Source organism: Oryctolagus cuniculus, chromosome 14, assembly GCF_964237555.1.
Source record: "Oryctolagus cuniculus chromosome 14, mOryCun1.1, whole genome shotgun sequence".
Taxonomy (NCBI): domain Eukaryota; kingdom Metazoa; phylum Chordata; class Mammalia; order Lagomorpha; family Leporidae; genus Oryctolagus; species Oryctolagus cuniculus.
Genome location: NC_091445.1, coordinates 85,049,901 through 85,074,914, shown reverse-complemented (window position 1 = coordinate 85,074,914; position 25,014 = coordinate 85,049,901). Strand labels below are relative to the sequence as shown.

Genomic DNA, 25,014 nt, shown 5'->3' with positions numbered 1-25,014 from the left:
GCACTGCATGCATCCCATGTTGGTGTCAATCGAAGTCCTATCTGCTCCACTTTTGATCCATGTCCCTGCTAATGCACTTGGGAAAGCATAAGATAATCCAAGTCCTTAGGCCCCTGCACCTACATGGGAAACCCAGAGGAAGATCCTGGCTCCTGGCTTCAGCCTGGCCCAGCCCTAGCCCTAGCCATTGCAGCCATTTGGAGCATGAACCAGCAGATGAAAGATTTCTCTTTCTCTCTCTCTCTCTCTCTTTCTCTCTCTCTCTCACTCTCTCTTCTCCTCCCCTCCCTCCCTTCTCTCTCTGTATTTCTGCCTTTTAAATAAATAAATCTTTTAAAAAACAAATAAAAATAAAAACCTGACATGCTAATCTTTAAAGAAGTCATTTTTTTATTTCATTCATAGTTTGATGTCAGGGTAGTAACAAAAGATAAGTTCAAAACACTACTTTCTAGTAGTTCCACTATCTTTTTTTATATAAACATCTTATTGTAACTGAGGGAGAGGAATCAGTAGGTAGAACTCGGAGAACATGGTGAAAATTTACTGTATAATTCTGTAATGGTGGATAAATAACAATATATATTATCAAAACCCATGGAATTATACAACATAACGGTTGAATCCATTTTCTAATGTAAACTATGGACTTCAGTCAATCATAATGCATCAGTATACATTCACCAACTCTAACAAGCATACCAGACTAATAGACACTAATAGAAGAAATTGTAGAGGAGGAAGAGAAGTGTTTTATACCTTAAATAGGAGCTTTGTGTGCTTTCTGCTTAAGTTTTCTGGAAGCCAAAACTACTCAAATATAAAGTCTATGAACTGAAAACTCTAATTATTTTAATATCTGAAAACAGCATCAACTACTAAAAGTTATTAGTATACATTAACACAAAGGAAGTTTTCTTTTGTCTGGGTTTTTCAGACCCCAAATAGCTCTATCTTTGAAATTTGATATCAATGCTGGTTTTCTAATGTAACAGAATTTCTACTTGTCAGTACAGTACCTATACTAGTAGTCAGCTTGGGCTACAATGACAAGATAGAACAGATTGAGTGGTCAAAATGACAGAAATTTGTTTTCTCATAGTTCTGAAAACCTGGAGTCCAAGGTCAAAATGCTGGCAGGTGGATTTGTAGTGAAGCTTCTTTTCCTGGCTTGCAGACAGTCACATTCTCACCAGGTCCCTCTGTGCACAGGAACTTCAGGCGTCCCTTCCTCTGAGATGAACAGGAGCCCTATTGCCTTAGAGTCCCATCCTATGACCTCATTTAACCCCAATATTTTTTAAAGGCTCCATCTTCAAAACATTTATCCCACTTTAACAGTACCAAAAATCTCTATCCATGCCAGTATCCATGTCCAAAGCTTGTCCAGATGTTATCTAAATTAAGTATCAGTGAGACTTGAGGTATGATTAATCCTGGGACAAAACTCCTTTCCAACTGTGAAACCACAAAGCCATACAAGTTTTGTTTTTCTGAAATACAATGGTGGGCCATGCATAGCAGAGCCACTCCTAGTCCCAAAAGGAGCTGTCAGAAAGAAGAAAGCAAGTCTAAAACTTAGCAAGACAAATTTCATTATATCAAGAGCAAAGACTAGGGGGCTGGTGCTGTAGCGCAGTGGGTGAAGCCACCGCCTGCAGTGCTGACATTCCATAATGCTCCACTTCCAATGTAGCCCTCTGATATGGCCTGGGAAAGCAGTGGAAGATGACTCAAGTCCTTGGGCCCCTGCATCTACATGGGAGACCTGGAAAAAGCTCCTGGCTCCTGGCTTTGGATTGGCTGTTGCAGCCCTCTGGGGAGTGAACAAGCAGATGGAAGACCTCCCTCTCTCTATCTCTATCTCTCTCTGTGTCTCTGTCTCTCTCTCCTTCTCTCCCTCCCTTTACCTCTCTGTAACTCTGCCTTTCAAATGAATAAATAATTCTTAAAAAGGGAGGAGGGGGCAAAGAATAATCTTTCGCTTCATGCTCTGCCCTAATGGCCCACCATGACAGTGCCTCCATCCTCTGGGCCTACTGGGATGGCAGTCCTGCTCCCTCAGCACAGGGCAGCAGTCTTGCCCTTAAGGCCATGAGAAGAAATCATCCGAACTCTGAAACTGAGCAAGTGGCCCCATACCCTGAGGAGACAGCCTTGGGACTGTGGAGCCGAGGGAAATCCTGGCCATCTCTGAATAGTTATCAGTCATTCTCCCTTTTTTGAAGGAAATGGCGTATCTGCAGTCCAGCATGTCTACTGTTCTACTGTGTCCAAGTCCAGAAGACCAAAGCCTTCTTTATTTTGTCCCATCCAAACTGGCAGTTTCTCTGTTAGTAAAATCCCATCCCTATTCCTGGTTTCTGCTGAGCTGCCTGACTGAACTATGCTACTCTATGAAAAGACTGTCAAGCCTTATACCAGAGATTCTACCCACAACATGCTTTCTAATTTTTTTTTTATTATTTATTTGACAGAGTTAGACAGTGAGAGAGGGAGACAGAAAGGTCTTCCTTCCGTTGGTTCACCCCCAAAATGGCCACTACGGTGAGAGCTACGCCAATCCAAACCCAGGAGCCCAATGCCTCCTCCTGGTCTCCCATGCAGGTGTAGGGGCCCAAGCACTTGGGCCATCCTCCACTGCCTTCCCGGGCCACAGCAGAGAGCTGGCCTGGAAGAGGAGCAGCCAGGACTAGAACCGGAGCCCATATGGGATGCCAGCACCACAGGCAGAGGAATAACCAAGTGAGCCACGGCGCTGGCCCCAACACAACATGCTTTCTAATCTTTTACAACCTCTACCCAGAAGATGCTATTTTTTTACAATATGAATATTCTGATAATTTTACAAATCCTAATTTCCAGTTTCTTTTTGCTTAACAATTCTTTCTTCAAATCATCTCTTTCTCCCTCCCACATTTCACTTTAAGTGGTAGAGATAATCCCTTCAACTAGTTACTGAGAAATCTAGGCTAAATATCTAAAGTCACAACTCTTAAGTTCTACCTTCCACAAAACAAAAGAATGTAATTCATCTAAATGCCATTTTATAAGAAGGATCTTTTTTTGTTTGCTTGTTCCTGTTTCCCATAACACATTCCTCCTTTTGATTGAGGATTCACAGAATCACCTCTAACATCCACATCCCTACCAATAGTTCCTTCAAGGCCATATAGAGTTTTTTTCTTCTTGTTTTAAAAGACCTATTTTATTTATTTTAAAGGCAGATTTACAGAATGAGGTACAGAAAGAGACAGAGACAGAGAGAGAGATCTTCCATCTGCTGTTTCCCCAAATTGTCACAATGGCTAGAGCTGGGCCAATCGGAAGCCAGGCCGATATGGAGCCAGGAGCTTCTTCCAGGTCTTTCCATGTGGGTGCAGGGGCCCAAGGACTTGAGCCATCTTCCACTGCTTACCCAGGCCATAGCAGAGAGCTGGGCTGGAAGGACAGCTGAGACATGAACCGGCACCAATATGGATGCTGGTGCCGCAGGTAGAGGCTTAGCCTACTATGCCATAGCACAGGCTCCAGGGTAGGCTTTTCTAACAGATGTGTCAACTCTTTCAGCCTGGACACATTACCTAACTCCAAAGCTGCTTCTGTATTTTTACATATTTGCTATAGGAGAACTCCAGCTCATACTATCAAAACCTGTGTTATTCTCTTTGGGCTACCATAATACAATACCAAGGGCTGGATGACCTGAACTGTAGAAAACCATTTTCTTGCAGTTTAGGAGGCTAGAAGTCCAAGATAAAGCCATTGGTAGGATTTCTTTCTGGGGAGGCCACTTTTCCTGGTCTGTAGCCAGCTACCTTCTTGCTGGGACTTCCCTTCCTGCATGCTTTACTTCTGGTAATTATTCTTGTATTTTATAAGGACACTATTCCTACTGGATTAGAGCCCCACCACCATATCCTCATTTAACCTTAATCTCCTCCTTAAAGACCTTCTTAACTCCAAATATAGTCACACTGTGGGTTAGGGCTTTGACATATGGATTGGAAGGGGTAGACACAATCTTGTCCATGACAACACCTATAGAACCCAAGCCAGTCCTCTCAATTCTGACATTATTAGAGTGCTTCTGTTTTACTGTATTTTGCAAATTATATTCATGCACAGAATAAAATCATAAAATAAAACAAATACTGTTTAGGACATCTGCCATTCTATGAGTCTGCTATGTATCCCACTTCCCATGTTGGATCATTCTCTCCTTTTTAATTCTATCAGTTAGTATTAGCAGACACTAGTCTTGTTTATGTGATCCCTTTGACTCTTAATCCTATCAGTATGATCAATTGTGACCAGAAATTGATCACCTGGACTAGTGAGATGGCATTGGTACATGCCACCTTGATGGGATTGAACTGGAATCCCCTGGCACATTTCTAACTCTACCGTTTAGGGCAAATCTGATTGAGCATGTGCCGAACTGTACCTCTCCTCCCTCTCTTATTCCCACTCTTATATTTAACAGGGACCACTTCTCAGTTAAATTTAAACACCTAAGAATCAGCCCTTAACGCATTCGGATCTGGCTAAAAAGCCCATGAGAGTATTTCAGGCATAGATAGCCAAGACACCCTGGCAAAAAAAAAAAAAAAAAAAAAAAAAAAAAAAATACTAAATGAAAGATCTCTGTGAGTGAGATCCCAGTAAAAAGAACAGGCCCTCAAGGAAGGAGGTACCTTTCTCTGAAGGGAGGAGAGAGCTTCTACTTTGACTATGGCCTTGTCTAAATAAGATCGGAGTTGGCAAACTCAAAAGGCTTCCATAGCCTTGTCAGCTCATGACAAGAGCCTCGGGTGATTACTGATGCCATAAACAAGAGTGTCAATTGTTAAATCAACAACAGGAGTCACTGCACACTTACTCCCCATGTAGGATCTCTTTCCTTAATGTGTTGTACTATGTGAATTAACAACATAACAGCACTTTATACTTTGTGTTTCTGTGTGGGTGCAAACTGTTGACATCTTTACTTAGTATATACTAAATTGATCTTCTGTATATGAAGATAATTGAAAACGAATATTGATGTGAATGGGATGGGAGAGGGAGCAGGAAATGGGATGGTTGTGGGTGGGAGGGAGGTTATGGGGGGAAAAAGCCACTATAATCCAAAAGCTGTACTTTGGAAATTTATATTAAGTAAAAGTTTAAAAAATAAAAATAAAACAAACACTGAATTTATAATTCCTCAAAAGGTACAGCTCAACTGTTGGTGAACAAAAAAAGAGAAGTCAAAAAGTTAAAGTGATCAAAGAATGTGGAGCTCCTTTATCATTATATTTCTTATCAACTGGGACAAGATAAAATCCCAAAGAAGGTAAAATTAGTAAATGTATGAAAATAGCAGTGCAACTTAGAAAATAAAATTCTTTTGTAAAAACATTTATTTATTAGAAAGGTAGAATAAGAGAGAAGGAGAAACAGAGAAAACGAGATGTTTCATCTGATGGTTCACTCCCAAAATGGCTTTAACAGCCATGGCTGAGCCAGGCTAAAGCCAGGAGTCCGAAACTCCATCCTGGTCTCCCACATGGACGGCTATGGCCCAGGTATTTGGGCCATCTTCTGCTGCCTTCCCAGATGTATAAGCAGGAAACTGGATCAGAAACAAGAGTAGCAAGGACTTGAAGCAGCACTTCAATATAGGACGCTGGCATCTTAAGCAGGTTAACCCACTGTGCCACAATAAAATTCTAAATTATTTAGTCAATTCAGACCTTCTCAGAGCAAATACTATTTCTAAATTTTGGTCTTTTTAAAAAGTTACCCATATTCTCTAAGTTCTTAAAGTAAAATTAATGTATATACACTGTGTGTATATACTGTGTATTTATTGTGTGTATATAATGTGTATATATTGTATGTATACAGTATGTAGGTAATGTGTATATACTATGTGTATATACTGTATTTAGTATATGTACTTACTTTTTGTATATGTTTGTATATTATATGTATATATATATATATATTAAGTGCATATACCGTGTATACATCGTGTCTTTGCAAACAGCATGATGTATTTGTAGCCATTAGATTATGTTGCAATTAATCACCTCAAGGTTGTATTACTGGAAGTGGTTAGTACATCATGTTTCCATAAAATAAAAAACAGCTCTCTTGTAAATATAAACAAATAGCATGCTGTTAATCTAAGTGAAATCTCGTTTTAACACCAGAATTCAAGAGAGCTTTGCAGAAGTGAACGGTGGAATCAGTGACCGTTCACAGGAATAGAACATCAGACACAATAACTGTGCTTGGAATGAGCTGTATAGACACTCATAATTTTATACAATTGATAATATGCCAACTCCCCCTGCTGATGTCGGTTTTGAGCACAGAAGAATCTGAATAAAAAGCAACTAATTCAAAAATATCACCAGAAAGTAGTGATAACAATACTGATCTGTGAAATACTGCAAAAACAGAAGTGACTAAGTTTTCAAAGCAAAAAATCAACGAATTTGTTTGCCATCTAAGAATATATCAGGACCCAAAAACAAATCTTAATTTTAATATTAAACAGAAAGTAAAGCAGCTTTTCCCAGTTACAATTAGACACATTCCTGTGCAATTTATGTACCTTACTTAGTTCAACAGGTATTTCTAGCATGATTTAGTGAAAATCAGTTTATAATCCAGGATTCCTCTTATATTAATTTCCATTCTTTGCCAAGGAAAGGGGATAGTTTGCTTGTACTGCACAAACAGGAGACTGGAACAGGTGACACCTAAATCTTCAGTTCTATGATGCAAGCTTGGTGGCTATGGTGACTCAAAAATAACATTTGAAGCCTCTAATTTACTAATGGTAAAACTGTTCAAATTATGAGTTACAGGAAGAGACACCTCAATCTTCTTCAATAATTGTTGATATTACACATTTTGGGGTTGCAACATGATAAAGCCCATTTCAATGGTGTAAATGGCTCTACAGAAGCCTGCTTTGTGGCGCACAGTGTTAAGCTGAGGCGAGCCAGGCTGACATCCTTTGGATGCTAGTTTGAGTCCAGCTGCTCCTTGGATGCTCCACTTGTCTTTTTTTTTTTTTTTTTTTTTTTTTTTTTTTTTTTTTTTTTTTTTTTTGACAGGTATAGTTAGACAGTGAGAGAGAAACAGAGAGAAACAGAGAGAAAGGTCTTCCTTCTGTTGATTCACTCCCCAAATGGCCGCTACAGCCGGTGCTGCACTGATCTGAAGCCAGGAACCAGGAGCTTCCTCCTGGTCTCCCATGCAGGTGAAGGGGCCCAAGCACTTGGGCCATCCTCCACTGCCTTCCCGGGCCACAGCAGAGAGCTGGACTGGAAGAGGAGCAACCAGGACTAGAACCCAGCACCATATGGGATGCCAGCACCGCAGGTGGAGGATTAACCAAGTGAGCCACAGCGTTGGCCCCTGGATGCTCCACTTCTAATCCAGCTCCCCGCTAATGCATCTGAAAAAGCAGTGGAAGATAACCCACGTGCTTGGGCCCCTGCACACCCATAGAAGAACCTAAAGAAGCTCCTAGCTCCTGGCTCCAGCTTAGCCTAGCCCTGGCTATTGCAGATACTCTGATTGGACTAAGACACAGTTGAGAGATGATGGAAGACACATTTACAGCTAATGGAAGATCTTCTCTATGTCTCTCCCTCTCTAATTCTGCCTTTCAGATAAATTAATAAATCTTTTTAAAAAGTGGTTCTGCAGACACTTTGGTGTTCACATCCATAAACAATTTTCTTGGAAAGCACACAAGTGTAAATATGTAAATTTATTTAAGATGTATATATATATTAATATGCACATATTTTAATATATATATTCCAATAATGTAAACTACCTCATTCCCATTTAGATACCTCTCATTCTTCGTACCTCTATTTGTCTTCTACTTCCCCTGGGCTTGCTGAGTTCTTAAGCATACCCAACCCCAATGAGACTGCAGTAGCTACCATTTACTATCCATAAGATCTTAAGCCACACACTTCAACTTATGTTGAATACCACCTATTTATTCTTACAAATTGCTTCCTTTATCCATTTTTTCCTCTTATATACATAGCTTAGGAATTTAGTTTGAAGGCCCATGGTACTCTTTCAATCCAAGTGACATTTTTAACAATTGCAAAATATGACGGAAGAAACAAATATTCAGTAAATTCCATATTCTGATTAGTGTTGCCCATTTTAACTACTACTACTCTTTGGTAAAAGAATGAATTAATTGTAAAGATGGTTGAAAGTGTTAGTAAGTAGAACTCACATATTCACTTACTTCTCACACACTGCTTTCCTGGGGGGAAATAATAAGAAAATGCAGAATTTATACTGTTCTGCACAGTGCTGAACTATAGGGCAGGAGGGAGAGGGGGAAAGGAAGGAGGGAGGAAGGGAATATTATTATGTTCTTAGAATTGTATTTATAAATCACATTGAATCTGTTAAAAACTAATTAAAATTAAAATTTAAAAAAGGAAATTATGCATGTACAAGGATACTTACAAAAAGTTCATGGAAATTAAATTAAAAGATCAACTTATTTTGGTTCAAAAATTTTTAAAACCCAAGCAAAAGTAGAGTCTTCAGAAAATTAATGAAAAATATATATTATAAAAAAAAACACACAGACCTCAAAGTTTTTGTTCTCAAATTTGCTTTATAATCTCATTTTCCATGGACTTTTTGAATTACCCTCATCTATTTGTATTTGTATGTAATGCTTAGATATCACTTCAAATGAATCCACAAGTTTTTGTTTCAGAAGAATGGGTTTGGTTGTACTATAGAGATTGTTAAGCCATTTATGAATCACCTAAACACAGTGTTAATAAATGTGTCGACAATATTTCTGATTGGACCAAGAAGACACAGTTCAGAGATGAAAATAATTTTAGGTGATATTTTTAGTTAATCTTAAATTGGATTTTAAAACTACAAATATTCATTCATAAATATTTGATATTTATTTTACCAGGGAACTCAAAGAATAACAAAAACATGTGCTATGAAAGCTGTCAGAGGGGTTCTAAGCCAACTGAATGGGAACGAGTAGGCAAAATTTGCCAAGACACAAAAGGGAAGCATCTAAGTAAAGACTTGAGCCTGAGGTCAGAGTCTTCTTTCCCCAGATGTTTCTCAGGTTGGCTTCTCACAAGAGGAAAAAAGTCTAAAACATATTTACTTCATATATACTAATATAATGTAAAGCATGATTTTAAGGAAAAATTGACGATAAGCACTTCTTTAACTTGCTATACTTTTGCTAGATTTACATGTAGGTTTTGATGGGTCAACAATGAAATTTCAGATAAGAAAGTAGCAGCAGATATACGCACACTAACACAGCTTCAAAGTTCTTTTTTTTCTTTAGGACAAAAGTAATAGTTACCTGGAGAGACTTTTGTTTAACACAGAGGCAGCTGGGTTACCTCAAAAGATAGCTAGCTCTCCAAACATTGCTAGATAATAGGGACAAAAAAGAAATAAGTATCTCCCAGTATATAAAGCAATGACTGGGCTTGTTTAGTTATTTATCCCACCACCTTCCCCAGAAGAGGGTTTAATACTCCTTGCACTTTTATTGCCAATATAGATGTCTTAATAATCTCTCTGTGCATTAGTGGACTTCTTCTTCTTTTTTTGCAATCTACTATTCAACTGAGAATGCTGTCTTTCTCAAGTCCTGGCTTTACTCAGGGATCCCAATTCTCAACTCCATCCCCTATGTGTACCCAAGGCTTCACTCCACTGTGTGATCATAGTTATTAAACCCATGGCCCTCAATTTCTAAAGCTAAAAGTTCAATTTCACACTAAAGTTAGTTTTGATACCATGTGTCTATTTGCCATGCTCTATCCATCACTGTTCTTTTTTAAAAGTATTTATTTCAAAGGCAGATTTACAGAGATAAACAGGAAGAAAGAGAGAAAGAGAAATCTTCCATCCTCTGGTTCACTTCTCAAATGGCCAAAACAGCCAGGACCAGGCCAAGTCAAAGCCAAGAACTATGAATTCCATCCGGGTCTCCCAGTAGGTGGCAGGGACCCAAGCACTTGAGCCATCTTTTCCTACTTTCCCAGGCATATTATGAAGCTGGATCAAAAGTGGAGCAGTTGGGACTCAAATTGGCACTTATGTGGGATGTCAATGTTGCAGACAGCAGTTTAATCCATTGTACCAAAATGCCAGCTCCCATCATTATTCTTTGCTCCTGGTGCTTTCTCTTCCTTTGATACAAGTTCATTTGTGAATCTTTTTAGTCGTTAATCAAATACTTCTAGAGAAGTTCTAGGTATTTGTAGCTTACATTATCAGATTATCAGAATTGGTAGCCTCCCCTTCTGTCAACCACTGCAAGACACACTAATTCCAGTGCCAAGTATTTGATGTAGCAGTGAAGATGTCACTTTGGATGCCCATATCCCCTATCAGACTGCCTGGATTTAAGTCTCAGTTCCATTCCTGATTCCAGCTTCCCACTCATGTGCACCCTGGGAGGCAGCAGGTGATGGCTCAAGTATTTGGTTCTCTGCCACCCACGTGGAAGACCTGGATGGAGTGTCAGGCTCCTGATTTCAGCCTTGCCCAGCCCCAGTCATTGCAGCATTTGAGGAGTGAACCAGCAGATAGGAGGTTATTTTGTGTCTCTCTCTGCTTCTGTTTTTATTCCTTTTGAATAATTAATAATTTTGTAAAAAAAGAAAAATTTCTAATTTCAGTTATTCTATAATGTTGCTCTGAATTACAACCTTTGATATGAGGATTTGATCTACAAACATCAGAATTCTTAAGCCAAGGAGTAAAGGGGAGGAAAGTGGATAAAGGTGGGATGAGGGCAAAAGCTTCCTTGGTATCTTTCAAACAGATAAAACGGAGCAGAATTTCTTTTACAGACCAAGGTAGAGATGTCATTCTAGATAATCTATAAACAATAAGCAGATGTGTGATCTCAAAAATTTGCAGCTGGCATTGTGGTATAGCAGGTAAAGCCACTGACTGCAACACCAGCATCCTATATAGGTGCCAGTTTGTATCCCAACTATTCCATTTCTGATCCAGCTCCCTGCTAATGGCCTGCAAAAAGCAGAAGATGGCCCAAGTACCTGGGCCCCTGCCACCCATGTGAGAGACCCAGAAGAAGCTCCTGGCTTCAGCATGGCTCTCCCTCTCTTTAACTCTTTCAAACAAATAAATCTTTTTCAAAAAAATTCAAGGCCAGAAATAATGATTCTAATCCTCAAGAGTTTACTTGATAAAAACCTGATGTACTTTATTCTCCACACTGAAGTAGAATTCCTGAAAATGCCAAACAGATCACAGTATTTTCCTGGTCCCTCCAGGGTCTTCCCAGTACTGCTCTACTGTCAAGCAATCCAGCTTTCTTTTAGTTCCTCCATTCTATCAGTCTCCCCATCCTGCTCCCACTCCTGTATTCATGGAAAGCCTTTAAGAAGTACTATTACATCCTTCACGCATCCTTCAGGTCTCAGCTTAAATAACTCTTGCTGGGGAAGTGCTGGGGGTTGGGAAGAGGTTTGGTGGTGTCTGTAAGCTATGACCTTCCCCTCTTATTTTCCTCTAAAACATTCACCACACTGTTAATTACATATTTCATGTCTGCCCCTCTTTGCTGAGTTGCAAACTGCTCAACTGTTTAATACAGTCATCCGTTGGCATCTGCATGGGATTGGTTCCAGGATCCCCCGTGGGCAGCAATGGCCCCAGATACTCAAATATCTTTAGTAAAATGGCATAGTATCTGCATATAACTTATACATATCTTCTACATATTTTAAATCATCTTTAGATTACTTATAGTAGCTAATAAAATATAAATGCTATGTATATAATTGTTATACTGTATTGTTCAGGGAATACTGACAAGAAAAAGTCTACGTATGTTTAGTACAGATGTTTTTTAAAAAAATATTTGAATCCACATTTAGTTGAGCCAAGGGATACAGAGGGCTGACATTAGTGCAAGCAGAGTACTGGGCATGTATCAGTAGAATGGGTGAGCAGAATAAGCAAGCGCAAGCAAGTCCAAACATGAGCCTACCTTGTGCTCAAAGTCAGAGCACAATTTATTGGCATCACCTGTATAAATCTAACACTCACCAACAAAGGAAGCTTGTCTCAGCCTCATAAACCATCATAGAAAGTTGACTTTTTAGCCATATCACTACAGAACACAGTCCGAGTTTCATGACTCATATGATTTAATAGCTCTGTTACTGGGTGCATGAAAATTATTTATAACCTTTATGAAACTATCCATTAGAAAATACATATTTTCTCCTTTTAAATTAACAATGGAATAGAAAGTAGTAAACCTTTCACACATTTTAAACTAAAAAGTCCACATAAAAACATGAAGTCATTGGGTTTCGTATTATTTTAAAAACTGGCTAAGGAAGACTTTTCTCTCTGTCTCTCTCTCACTGTCCACTCTGCCTGCCAAAAAAAAAAAAAAAAAAAAAAAAAAGTAAGTCTGAAAGCTACAGACACTGGGGAGATCAAGGTTGTTATGACATGCTAGATCATAAAACTGCTACATAAAACAGGGCAGAAAATATTGATAACTTTATATATTGATACAACTGTTAACTTCAGTATAAGAGCAAAGTCAAGAAAAAATCCAAACACAGGAGGAAGAAATTTGCAAATATAAATAATTGATTAGCATCTACAATTCTACAACACAATTTTTTAAATGGCAAACACCCATCAGAAAAATTAATGAAAAATGTGAAAATGTAATTCCAGAATCACATGAAGAATCATCATGTGAAAACTTTCAACCTTACCACAAGTCAGGAAAATGAAAATTAAAAATGAGATACCATTTCACATCCACCACACTGGAAAAAATTAAATTCCTGCAATACCAAACATGAAATGAAAAGGAGCATAAGAATCTCATAAACCTGGGGTCGGTGCTGTGGCGCAGTGGGTTAACACCCTGGCCTGAAGCACTGGCATCCCATATGGGCGCCAGTTCTAGTCCCGGCTGCTCCTCTTCCGAACCAGCTCTCTGATGTGACCTGGGATAGCAGAAGATGGCCCACGTCCTTGGGCCCCTGCACCCATGTAGGAGACCTGGAAGAAGCTCCTGGCTCCTGGCTTCAGATTGGCACAGCTCCAGTCATTGCGGCCAATTGGGGAGGGAACCATCGGATGGAAGACCTCTTTCTCTCTGCCTCTCCTCTCTGTCTGTAATTCTGATTTTCAAATAAATAAATAAATCTTTAAAAAAAAAAAGAATCTCATAAACCACATTGGGAAAGTTTAACTACATATAGCCCTTCTTTAAATATTCCTTTTTTGTTAAACTTTAAAGTGAACAAATTTCATACAATTCCTATATACAGATTTAGGAACTAATGAAACTTCACACCCACCCTTCCTCCCGCACATGCTCCTTCCATTTCTTCTCTTTCCTTTCTTATTCTTTCTCTTAATTTTCACAATGATCTACTTTCAGCTTATTCTGTACTCATTAGATTAACCCTGAAATAAATAAACAGCCCAACAACTAGTGAGAAGAAAAAAAAACACTGCTCAAGAGTACAAATGCTGCAATCATTAAATCTCAAAATGTCAATTTTGCTCTTATGCATCACATTTTTTGGTACTCTATTAGTTACCACACATCAGGGAAAGCATGTGGAATTTTCTTTTTGGGGCCTGGCTTATTTCACTAAGTATAATGGCTCCAGTTATATCCATTTTGTTGCAAAAGACAGGATCTCATTATTTTCTTATAGCTGAGTGATATTCCAATACTATATATATGTATAGTATTATATATATATAATGTCTATATATTATATATACTATATATAATGCTAAATACTATATATACCATATATAATATATACTATGGAATATATACTATATAACATATAGTTTATACTATATATATATAATACTATATATAATTTCTTTACTCAGTCATCAGTTGATGGACATCTGGGTTGATTATTTATCTTAGCTATTGTGAATTGAGCTGCAACAAACATGGGGCTACAGATAACTCTTTCACCTGTGATTTAATTTCATTTGGGTAAATTCCCAGAAGTGGGATTGCAGGGTCATATGATATACCAATTTTTAGTTTTCTGAGGTATCTCCATACTGTATTCCACAATAGCCGTACTCATTTACAATCCAACCAACAGTGGATTAGGGTACCTTTTTCCCCACATACTCACCGATATTTATTGTTTTTTTGATATCTGTATGACAGGCAGGCTAACTATGATGAGATAATACCTCATTGTGGTTCTGATTTCCATTTCCCTGATGGCTGGTGATTCTGAGCATTTTTTTTTTTCATGTGTCTGTTGGCCATCTGAATTTCCTCTTTTGAAAAATGCTTGTTCAATTCCTTTGCCCATTTCATAACTGGATTGTTGTTTTGTTGTCGCTGAAGTTCTTGAGCTCTTTATAGATACTGGGAATTAATCCTTTATCAGTTATATAGTTTGCAAATATTTTCTCCCATTCTGTCAGTTGTGCCTTCACTTTCCTGAGTGTTTCCTTTGCAGTGCAGAAGCTTCTCAGTCTCATGTAATCCCACTTGTTTATTTTGGCCCTGATTGTCTGTGCCTCTGGGGTCTTTTCCAAGAATTCTTCACCTATGTCAATTTTCTCCTCTAATAATTTGATGGTATCAGGTCATAGATTTAGATCCTTGATCCATTTTGAGCTGATTTTCATATAGGGTATAAGGTATAGGTGTTGTTTCATACTTCTACATTCAGAGATTTAATTTTCCCATTGCAATTTGTTGATGAGACTCTCCTTTTTCCAGGGGTTGATTTTAGCTCTTTGTCAACGATAAGTTAGTTGTAAATGTGTGGACTGATTTCTAGAGATTCTATTATTATTGGTCTACATGTCTATTGCTGTGCCAATACCAGGTTATTTTGATTATAACTGTGCTTCAGTATGTCTTGAAATCTGGTATTGTGATGCCTCTGGCTTTTTTGTTGTTGTTTAAGATAGCTTTATTTACTCAGGGTCCCTTGTGTTTCCATATGAATTTTTGTATCACTTTTTTATAGATCTGAGAAGACTATCATTGGTATTTTGAGTGGGATTACATTGAATCTTTAAACTACTTACAACAGTAAGGACATTTTGATGATATAAATTCTTCCACTCTATGAACATAGAATATTTTTCCATTCTTTGTGTCTTTTCTTTCCTTCTTTAATGTTTTGCAATTTTCATCATACAGATCTTTTACTTCCTTGGTTAAATTTACTTGAGGTATTAAAGGTTTTTGTAGGTATTATGAATGAGACCAATCTCTGAAGTTCTTTCTCGGGGCCAGCACCGTGGCTCACTTGGTTAATCCTCTGCCTGCGGCACCGGCATCCCACAGGGGTGCCGGGTTCTAGTCCTGGTTGCTCCTTTTCCAGTCCAGCTGTCTGCTGTGTCCCGGGAGGGTAGTGGAGGATGGCCCAAGTGCTTGGGTCCCTGCACCCGCATGGGAGACCAGGAGGAAGCACCTGGCTCCTGGCTTCAGATTGGTGCAGCGCTGGCCGTGGCAGCTGTTTGGGGAGTGAACCAACAGAAGGAAGACCTTTCTCTGTCTCTCTCTCTCTCACTGTCTATAACTGTCAAATGAATAAATAAGAAGTTCTTTCTCAGCCATAGCCTTGGCTGTGTATACAAAGGCTATTGATTTCTGTGTGTTAATTTTATATCCTGCAACTTTACCAAACTCTTATGAATGTCAATAGTCTTACTGGAGTCTTTTGGATCCTCCATACATAGAATCATATCATCAGCAAATAGGGATAGTTTGACTTCCTCCTTCCCAATTTGTATCCCTTTGATATCTTTTTCTTACCTAATGGCTCTGGCTAAAATTTCCAGGACTATATTGAATAGCAGTGGTGAGAATGGGTATCCCTGTATGGTTCCTGATCTCAGTGGGAATGATTCCAACTTTTCCCCACTCAACAGGATGGGGCATAAACAAAGGCATAATGATTACATTTCATATGAAATTCACCAACCAAAAAATAGTGTTACTGAATGTCAGTACCTAAATTAGAGTAGAAACATGTGCTATTTAAGAAATAGTACAACATGTCTTACATTAGTATAAACCAGATACTCTCTTGATTATATGAATACAGTGCTAGATATTCTTCATCCCCTGCCCCCCCCCCCCAAAAATCAACTGTCCCAAGAGACTGTCATTTGGACTGCAACACAGGGATCCTCTGCCTTCTGGCTCTGGAATTCGGTTTGACAACAGGACATCAGAGAATGGGAAGAAAGTGAAGCTAATGTATTTATTCCCTGACTCTTCTGTCAGATTAACTCAGGCTTTTAATCAAGCAGTCTTCTCAACATACCAACATTTTCTGGGTTTCAGTGATGGTCCTCTTCTCTTGCTCGTTGAGACCTAAGAACCATAATATCTCACACTATTGTTAGCCGTGTGGTGCATCACCATCCAATGTTGTTTTAACCTAGACACGCATTTTAAATTTCAACTAAGTTATCTCACTCTGAGAAAACCATGTATTGTCTACGAAACCACTGACATAATTATGAAGCACAACTTAGGCTTCATACCCAACCATCTGAGAAATAAATTTCTCGGCCGGCGCCGTGGCTCACTAGGCTAATCCTCCGCCTTGCAGCCCCGGCACACCGGGTTCTAGTCCCGGTCGGGGCGCCGGATTCTGTCCCGGTTGCCCCTCGTCCAGGCCAGCTCTCTGCTGTGGCCAGGGAGTACAGTGGAGGATGGCCCAAGTACTTGGGCCCTGCACCCCATGGGAGACCAGGAAAAGCACCTGGCTCCTGGCTCCTGCCATCGGATCAGCGCGGTGCGCCGGCCGCAGCGCGCCGGCCGCGGCGGCCACTGGAGGGTGAACCAATGGCAAAAGGAACACCATTCTCTCTGTCTTTCTCTCTCACTGTCCACTCTGCCTGTCAAAAAATAAAAATAAATTTAAAAAAAGAAAGAAAGAAATTTCTCCCATAGATCTACCTTATAAACTGATATATACAGGTATCATCCACTGCCATCCAGCTTCTGAATTCACACTGGCCTGGCCCTGTCTGCTGTGAGCATTTGGGGAGTGAGCCAGCAGAAGGGAACTTGGTCACTCAGCCTTCCAAACAAAATGAGTAAATTTTCAAAAATATATCTAAATAATTTTTAAAGTAACAAATACAGCTATTGGGTAAACTAAAAACAAAAACAAGAACTAGGAAACAGGGGAAAGCTTTATGGAGAAAGTGGTATTCCAGCTCGGTCTTAAAGGATAGAGAGGATTCAGACAGCATTATAGCTAGGTACTATGAAGAGGACTGGGCCTTCTGAGCAAGGAAAACAAATAATCTACAACACTAAACTAAAAAAGGGTATGACTGTTTTGCCAGAATTAAGTATACAGCTTGACTTAAGCAGAAAAAGTTTTGTTTTTGATTCTAAGCCAAACAGATATAGCTTTATAAATAGTCATTACATAATTTATGAATTCTCCAGAAAAGAAAAGGTCTGGGAAAGAATAGATTCTTTTAAAAAATTAAGCAGAATTTTGCCAGGAAAATATATCTTAGTTTTAATTTCCAAATCCATTTAATAAGCTTTGAGTAGCTTCCAATTTACTCATTATAAATTGGCCCACATGTCTATACCATTCATTCCATGCTGCCAGGATAGCCATACCTCTATTTTGGATCCTTGGTAAATGTTTGTAACAGGTTTCTGAATAGGCCAGGCAATTTTCAACCAGAACAAGTCTCATGCTTATCTCAGCAATTTAATGAAGGATGTTTGGAAGCTATTTTTAACGTCTGTGTTGATCTGTCGATTGTTTTTCAGGTTTTCAAGCTATGAAACTATCAGTGAACTCATAAGGCAAACAGATTATGGAACATCAAAGCAACTGTATTACTAATGCAATGTTGTCTAATATTTCTGCCTGCTACAGAGAAATATTCCACATATTAAAAAAATATTTCAATTTCCTGGGTTAGCTTTTATAATCATTTCCAGCATTCATGTCGTTTCTCAAAAATTTTCTAAAATCTCAGAAAATACCTTGTTAATTAAGTGGTTAATGTTTACTGTGCCAAGAATACTTTTCATTGACATTATTCCTATTTTTGTACACTTCATTGTTTACCAGGGCCAAAACAAAATATTTTGATGTAGGAAATTTTATGAGACTGCTTTGATAAGAGAAAATTATGACAAGATTTTAAAAATAAACTCTTCAATTTCCAGATTAAGAAAAACACGATGTTACATATGAAATAGATATCTTCATCCCTTCACCTCCAACTACCTTCTACCCAAAGATAAGGTCACAGTCACAGATTAGGGTGAATGTCAGAGATGAAAAACAACTCATGCGGCCGGCGTCGCGGCTCACTTGGCTAATCCTCTGCTTGCAGTGCCAGCACTCCGGGTTCTAGTCCCAGTTGGGGCGCAGGTCCTGTCCCGGTTGCTCCTCTTCCAGTGCAGCTCTCTGCTGTGGCCCAGGAAGGCAGTGGAGGATGGCCCAAGTGGTTGGGCCCTGCACCCGCATGGGAGACCAGGAGAAGCACCTGGCTCCTGGCTTTGTATCGGCACAGCGCCGGCTGTAGTGGCCATTTGGGGGGTGAACCAATGGGAGGAAGATCTTTCTCGCTGTCTCTCACTGTCTAACTCTGGCTGTCAAAAAAAAAAAAAAAAAAAAAAAAAAAAAACTCATGGTTGGGATAAGATGAGCACTACACATTATCTGGGGCAAACCATATGATAACTAGGAGATAATGTTTATCACCGCATTTGCTCATTTTTGATTTGACAAGGCCATTCTAGGGGTAATTTCTGCTTGCTACTGGTAATTTACTTGTCACTTCAATAGTCTGCTTTTCAAAGTCAGTGACTTCTCTCAAAGTTTCCATTTATTATCAATTAAAAGAGATGTTGCTGATAAATAATGGGACTTTTCCCACTTGAATATCAAAAGATAAGCAACTCTTTATTCAGATTGCAAAGAAAATTTCCTACTTTTCTGACCTCAGAAGTGAGGTCATATGTTGATCATAAAACTCATTCTTCATAGTGATTTTAGGGGACCAGACCAATCAATCTCTTAAATGATGGTATTTTCTTTTTAACTTTTCTGCCACTTACACATATGCTTGATCTGAGTATGACTTCACCAAAATTTATGTTGAAACTTTATTTTCATTGTGGTAGTATTAAGAGGTAGGGCCTTGGACTGGCACCGTAACTAGTGGGCTAAGCCTCCAACTACAGCACCAGAATCCCATATGGGTACCCAAGAGTCCCAGCTGCTCCTCTTCCAATCCAGCTCTCTGCTGTGGCCTGGGAAAGCAGTAAAAGATGGCATAGGTGCTTGGGCTTCTGCACCCACGTGGGAGATCCGAAAAAAGCTTATGGTTTCGGGTAGGCTCAGCTCCGGCCATTAAGGCCATCTGGGGAGTGAACCAGTGGATAGAAGACCTTTCTTTCTGTCTCTCCCTCTCTCTGTCTTGTAACACACCTCACAAATAAATAAGATCTTTAAAAAAAAAAAAAAAAAAAAAGAGGTAGGGCCTTTTGGGAAGTATTTAAGTTACAAGTTACCCTCATAACTTTGTAAGTGGATTAAAACCTTACAAAAAGGCTGGAAGGAACTAGCTTCTAACTCTTTTGCCCTTCCATTTTCCACCACAGGAAGATACAATGCTCATTTTAGAAACAGAGATCAAGGCCCCCTCCAGACATCAAATCTGCTAGCACCCTTTTCTTTTCTCGGATTTGCCAGGAATAAACTTCGGCAGCAAGTGTGTTGCCTAATGGTTCAGAGGCCAGTGGGGACACCTGAATCCCATATCAGAATGCCTGGGTTCAAGTCTTGGCTCCACCTGATTTCAGCTTCCTGCTAGTGTGAACCCTGAGAGGGAACAGGCGATAGCTCAAGGGGCTTTTTTGCTCCCTGTTGACTTGACCTATGGGCACTTGGGGAGTAAACTAGCATATAGGATCTCGATTCTCATTCTCTCTCTCTCTAATTCAAATTTTTTTAAACGGAAATTTCTGTTCTTTATTAATTACCCAGTCTCAGGTATTTTGCTATTGCAGCACAAATGATCTAAGACAGCATGTAAAACAGTAATATAGTAATAAACAACCCAGACAGAATGAAGAAAATGAATGTCCCTGGTAAGTGGTATTAAGTAAAACTTTACAGGACAATATTTTAGAATGAACCAAACAAAAATGAAGTTACTCATGCTTAATGCCGCATAATCAAAATGAAACTTTAAAGAAGCAGATAATACTACAAAGAGACCAGTTTTTCCTAAGAACAGGATATTCCTAGGAACCAGTTTGAAAGGGTTCAGTCACAGTGAACTGGCATAAGAAAATCCCCTATCATTTAATGCCTACCAAAAAAAAAATCAAACCTGAAGTAAACCAATCCACTTAATATACATTATTGTTTCCTTGTTTCCACTTTATAAAACCAACTTCTCTGTCACAGGCCCTAGAACACTCTATTTTGTACCATGAAATGCTGCCAGATTCTAAAACTGCTAATAAAAACCAACCAGATCTTTAAATTTGTTGCAATTTTGTCTTTTGACAATGGTGTGGTCAGGAAAGTCTATTGTACCAGTAACTTGCTAATTTTGTTTTTTAAGTAACAATTTTATAGTTTGGCATACTCCAGGTATATTAGACTCAAAACATACAATGTGGAGCCAAATTTTATGGTTCTAAATTATTTGATTTACATTTGCATGTATGTGACGTTGAAATGTCAGTATAAAATATAGTCCTAACCAAACCCTATTCCTTTATATGTGACCAACTTTCATATGATCTATTTAACATATATGTGAAGTTTCTGATTCCCAGAAAAGTCAATATGATGAAAAGGTGTAACTCATAGATTACAATATAAATTATTAGCTTCAAAATGTTTAATAACACGTAATTGTTATAGAATCTCAGCCTCCAAGTAAGCCTTGCCCCCTTCAGAGTAGTCCTCTGGGATGCTGCACGGCTATTCTAACAATGTTGTCACTATTTTAATCTATTTTTAAACTTCCCTTTTGAAACTGACTTTCTTTTCACCAGGATAATCCTTGAAATAGCCTTAATAGTGGTAAAATCCTAAAGGCAGAACTGAGAACCGTGCAGAAATCCTTCTGCCTATTTAGTATACAAAATAAGTGCTCAAGCTAAGTTGCTAACGTTAATTAAAAATACACAAATGAAAAAGTACTCACAAAAGTGATCATAAAAATCACATTTTATGATGCTTAAGTAAAAATTTCAAAAGATTCAAAATACTTATGAATAGCAGCTGTACTACTGGAAAAAGCTTTCAGACTCCAAAGATGACTACTTACAATAAGCACTCTCATTACAAACTTAAATGATGACATGTTTAGTATTTCAGGACTGTGAGTAGACACACTTCAAAGTCACAAAGCCGTTTTCTTTGAGTTGAAGCTATTTCCTAGATATAACTTCATTAATTCTTTACATACCCCTATGAAACAAAATGCAGATTTACCATTCTTTTTTCAGATGGCTGAGTGGAGGTGCTATAAAGGAAAGAAAACTTTGTCTATTCCATGAGGCAACAATTAAAACTAGGAACACTGTCCCCTAAAATTCTGCTCTACACAGCACAATTTAAGTGAAATGTTTTAGCTTAATTTTCTTGACAAAGACATTACATAAGTGAAAAGTATTATTATTCAGGTAGGTGTGTCATAAAATATTAGAGGTCTATTAAAAGTGATCATTTATTGCATACTAGCTTGGAAGAACTCCTGTTTGATGTTTGAGAGTTACTCATTAACAGGCTGGTGTCTCGCCTCAGATATACACTCATAAAAGTTCCAGTTAACTCTCTTTTACCAAGAAAGAAAGCTTGTTTTTTTAAAATACTCTCATGAATTTTGGAAGAAAAAAATCACTTTAAAAACCAAATACATAAAAATGAAAAAGAGGAAGCCAAATGAGGCAATAAACAATCTACTGGCAAAACCAGCTACGAGCAAACAGTAGGGAAACTGGCAAAAGACTGTCAGTTCTAGGGAGATAAAGCACAACCATAACACATTTACAATATCTGAACAATTTTCATGAAAACAACTAAAATGATTACTCTCCTAAATGTTCAATTCTTTCTAAGAAAAGTAAACTTGCTGCTCAATATGCAGGGATATCGAGCAGCCTACATCTTCCATTCTGCTCATTTATTAAATAAGAATTTAGGGTCTCTGTTAGGATCATCAAGGCTCTCTGGGGCTGTCAGTGCCACTGCATCTAGTCAGGAAATCAAAGAGCTGACAAATGAAAGACAAAGGGATTTTACTCCTTCCCAGAGTCATTGTGATCTTTCAAGCATCACTTTTAGGGGGTACTCACCCAGGGACCTAAAAGCGTTCAGCAATACTCATAAAGAAAAACTGTAACGATGCGTAAACAGCAATAGAAAAGGTGTCAGACCGGCATTCTTTGAATGCTCCTTTGCACTTGAGGCTTGGAGACGGGCTGGATGGAGGGCAACTCAGCCAAGTTCTAATCCCAACTTCCACCTGCACTGACTGCTCACTTTTGATATAATCAGTACTTTTCTTCGTGGGCGTCTCAGCTGTCTGGCCTATGAAATGGGTAATTTAATAGTAACCTGCCCACATGACGCTCCTTTGAAGTTAACTAATGAACCCTTCCACGGGTGCACTTAAACCCATTAGATCCTACAAAAATACCGAGTGCTCTCTCGCGAAGAACACGGTAATGTCCATGTTAGCGCTGACGACAGCACTCATCACCATCTCCCCTCCCAGGACCGCCGCCGCCCGGCTGCCTTTCGGGGCTCCCCTTCGGACCCGTGCCTGCCACAGAGTCTGGACGCTCCGGACCCGAGGCTGCAACAAAAGCGGCTGAAACGCCGATACTGAAATGGACCAGACAATGAAAGTGGATCCGTGTCGGGGAAGCGGCCGCGCCGGGCTGCGAGAGCCCACCGTCCCCACCAGCTCTGAGGGGAAGCAGCCCACGGCTCCTCCTCGCTCCGGACCCGGACAGCACGCGGGTCGGACCCTCACACCCTCCCCGGCGGCCCCGGCCTCCCCCGCCACGCCCCCGGCGCTTCCCCGCCAGGGCTCCGGCAACCCAACCCCCGGGATCGCCAGCCTCTCGGCCCCGGGCGCCCCGGGCGCGAAAGTTAAGCCGCCGCCGCGTCACCTGAGGCCCGCGAGACCGGCAGCCCGGCCAGCCCCAGCCCGGCGGCAGCCCTGCCACTCGGCGCGTCCGCGCTCGGGGGCCAGCATGGGCGCCCGTGACCGTGCGGCCGGGCCGCGCCGCGCCGCGCCGAGGCCGCGCCGCCTCGAGGAGACGCTGCGCCGCGCCCCGCGGGCTCGCGGCCGCCGGCCCTTACCTGCGTCCGCGTCCCGGAGCGCCTCGCTCCGCGCCCCCTCCCGGCGCGCCCGGCCGGCCGCCGGCAGCCTGGCGCTGAGGACTCGCGGCGGCTCCGGCGGCGGCGATGCCGGCTCGGGGAGACGGGAAGCGACAGGAGCCAAACCCCGCGGAAAGCGCGCGAGCTGCGCCTGCAGCCCCGACCCTGCGGCCTCGGGCTCGGCCCCCGAGCCGGCGCCGCCGCCGCCGCCACCGGCCAGTCTCGCCCCACCTCAGCCAGCTCCCACCCGGGCCGCGCGTGGGCGGCGCCGCGCCCTGACCCCGCGCAGACCGGCAGGCAGCGCGGGCCGCGCGCGGCGGGGCGGAACCCTTGCAAAGTTTTGCCGTCTGCTCCTCTGCTCACCAGAGCAACCGAAGTTGCGGTCTCCCTCGTCCTCTCCCAGCCCCCTGGAGTTCTGGCCCCAGTTCCACCTGCAGGGTCGATTCCTACTGAAACTCCGCGGGCGTCCCAGCCACCCATCTCCATGCCTAAGCCTCGTCCTGAGGCAACACCAGGACCTGGCCTTGGTTTTTCCCCTCTGATGTCACCGTCGTCGTCGCTTACCCTCTTGTTCCATCTGTGCACGGCTGGGGCTAAGCACTGAAGAGGCCTGACTCTTGACAAATGACAGCTGGCAGGTAGATTGGTGACTAGAGGTAAATCAAAGTGCTCATCCAGGCAGTGGAGGGGGCCGCTTGGAGTAAATGGTGACCTGGCAGTGCCCATAAACCCCGGATTCACAGCCATGAAAATAGATGATCAAACGACTATAAATAAGATTTGGAATATGAAAGCAAGTTTTATTACTCGGCTTGAGGAAGACGAAGGAGTCTAATAAGAGACCTTAAAGGAGTGTATGACCTTTCTCTGCTAGATAGAGAAATGTCCATTTACCTGAGTGGCTTCTTCGTGGAGTCTTGTCTCAAAACTAGGGCCTATATGCAATGATTTCCCACCTGAGAAGGGGAGGAGGAGGGGGATAACCAAATCAGGCAGACATGACAAGAAAACTTGCCTTATGAATATTAATGCCAAAAGATCCTCAACAAGGGAGACAGTGTGGCACAGAGTGTTAAGCCACTGTCAGCCATGTGGGCTTCAGCTCCTGTCCCCTTCTGATACAACTCTCTGCTAATGCATCTGGGAAAGCAACGGAAGATGGCCCGAGTGCCATCAGGATGGAATTCCAGGATCCTGGCTTTGGCCTGGATCAGCCCTAGGTGTTGCAACAATTTGGGGAGTGAACTATCAGGTGGAAGATCTGTCTCTGTCTTGCTCTCTGTCTCTTCCTCTCTCTCTAACTCTGCCTTTGAAATAAATACATCTGTTTAAAAAAAAAAATCCTCAACAAAATATTAGGAAGCCAAATCCAATAACATACAAAAACGATTCTACAGCATAACCATGTGAGATTTTGTCTCTGGAATGCAAGGTTGGTGTAACAAACAAAATTAGTCATTTTAATACACCGTTTTAACAGACGGAAGAACCAAAAACTAACCTGATCATCTCCATAGGTGAAGGAAAAGCATTTCACAAAATCCAACACCTTTTC

At 40.7% G+C, this 25,014-nt stretch overlaps 1 protein-coding gene across 5 annotated transcripts in view; it reads right to left on the bottom strand.

Moving 5' to 3' along the window:
* The window catches only part of RNF180 (ring finger protein 180), a 241,324-nt gene extending 217,291 nt beyond the window's left edge, over positions 1-24,033 (bottom strand). For 2 of the 5 annotated variants that reach the window (XM_070056912.1, XM_070056913.1), the window contains exon 1: positions 23,823-24,033. In XM_070056912.1, coding sequence (XP_069913013.1) covers positions 23,823-23,945 — 123 coding nt within the window. In that variant the 5' untranslated portion in view covers positions 23,946-24,033. Of the gene's footprint in view, positions 1-22,426; positions 22,788-23,248; positions 23,270-23,441; positions 23,738-23,822 lie in introns of those variants that run through there. The other 3 variants (XM_070056914.1, XM_070056916.1, XM_070056915.1) reach the window with 3 other exon arrangements.
* Positions 24,034-25,014: the final 981 nt, after the last annotated feature.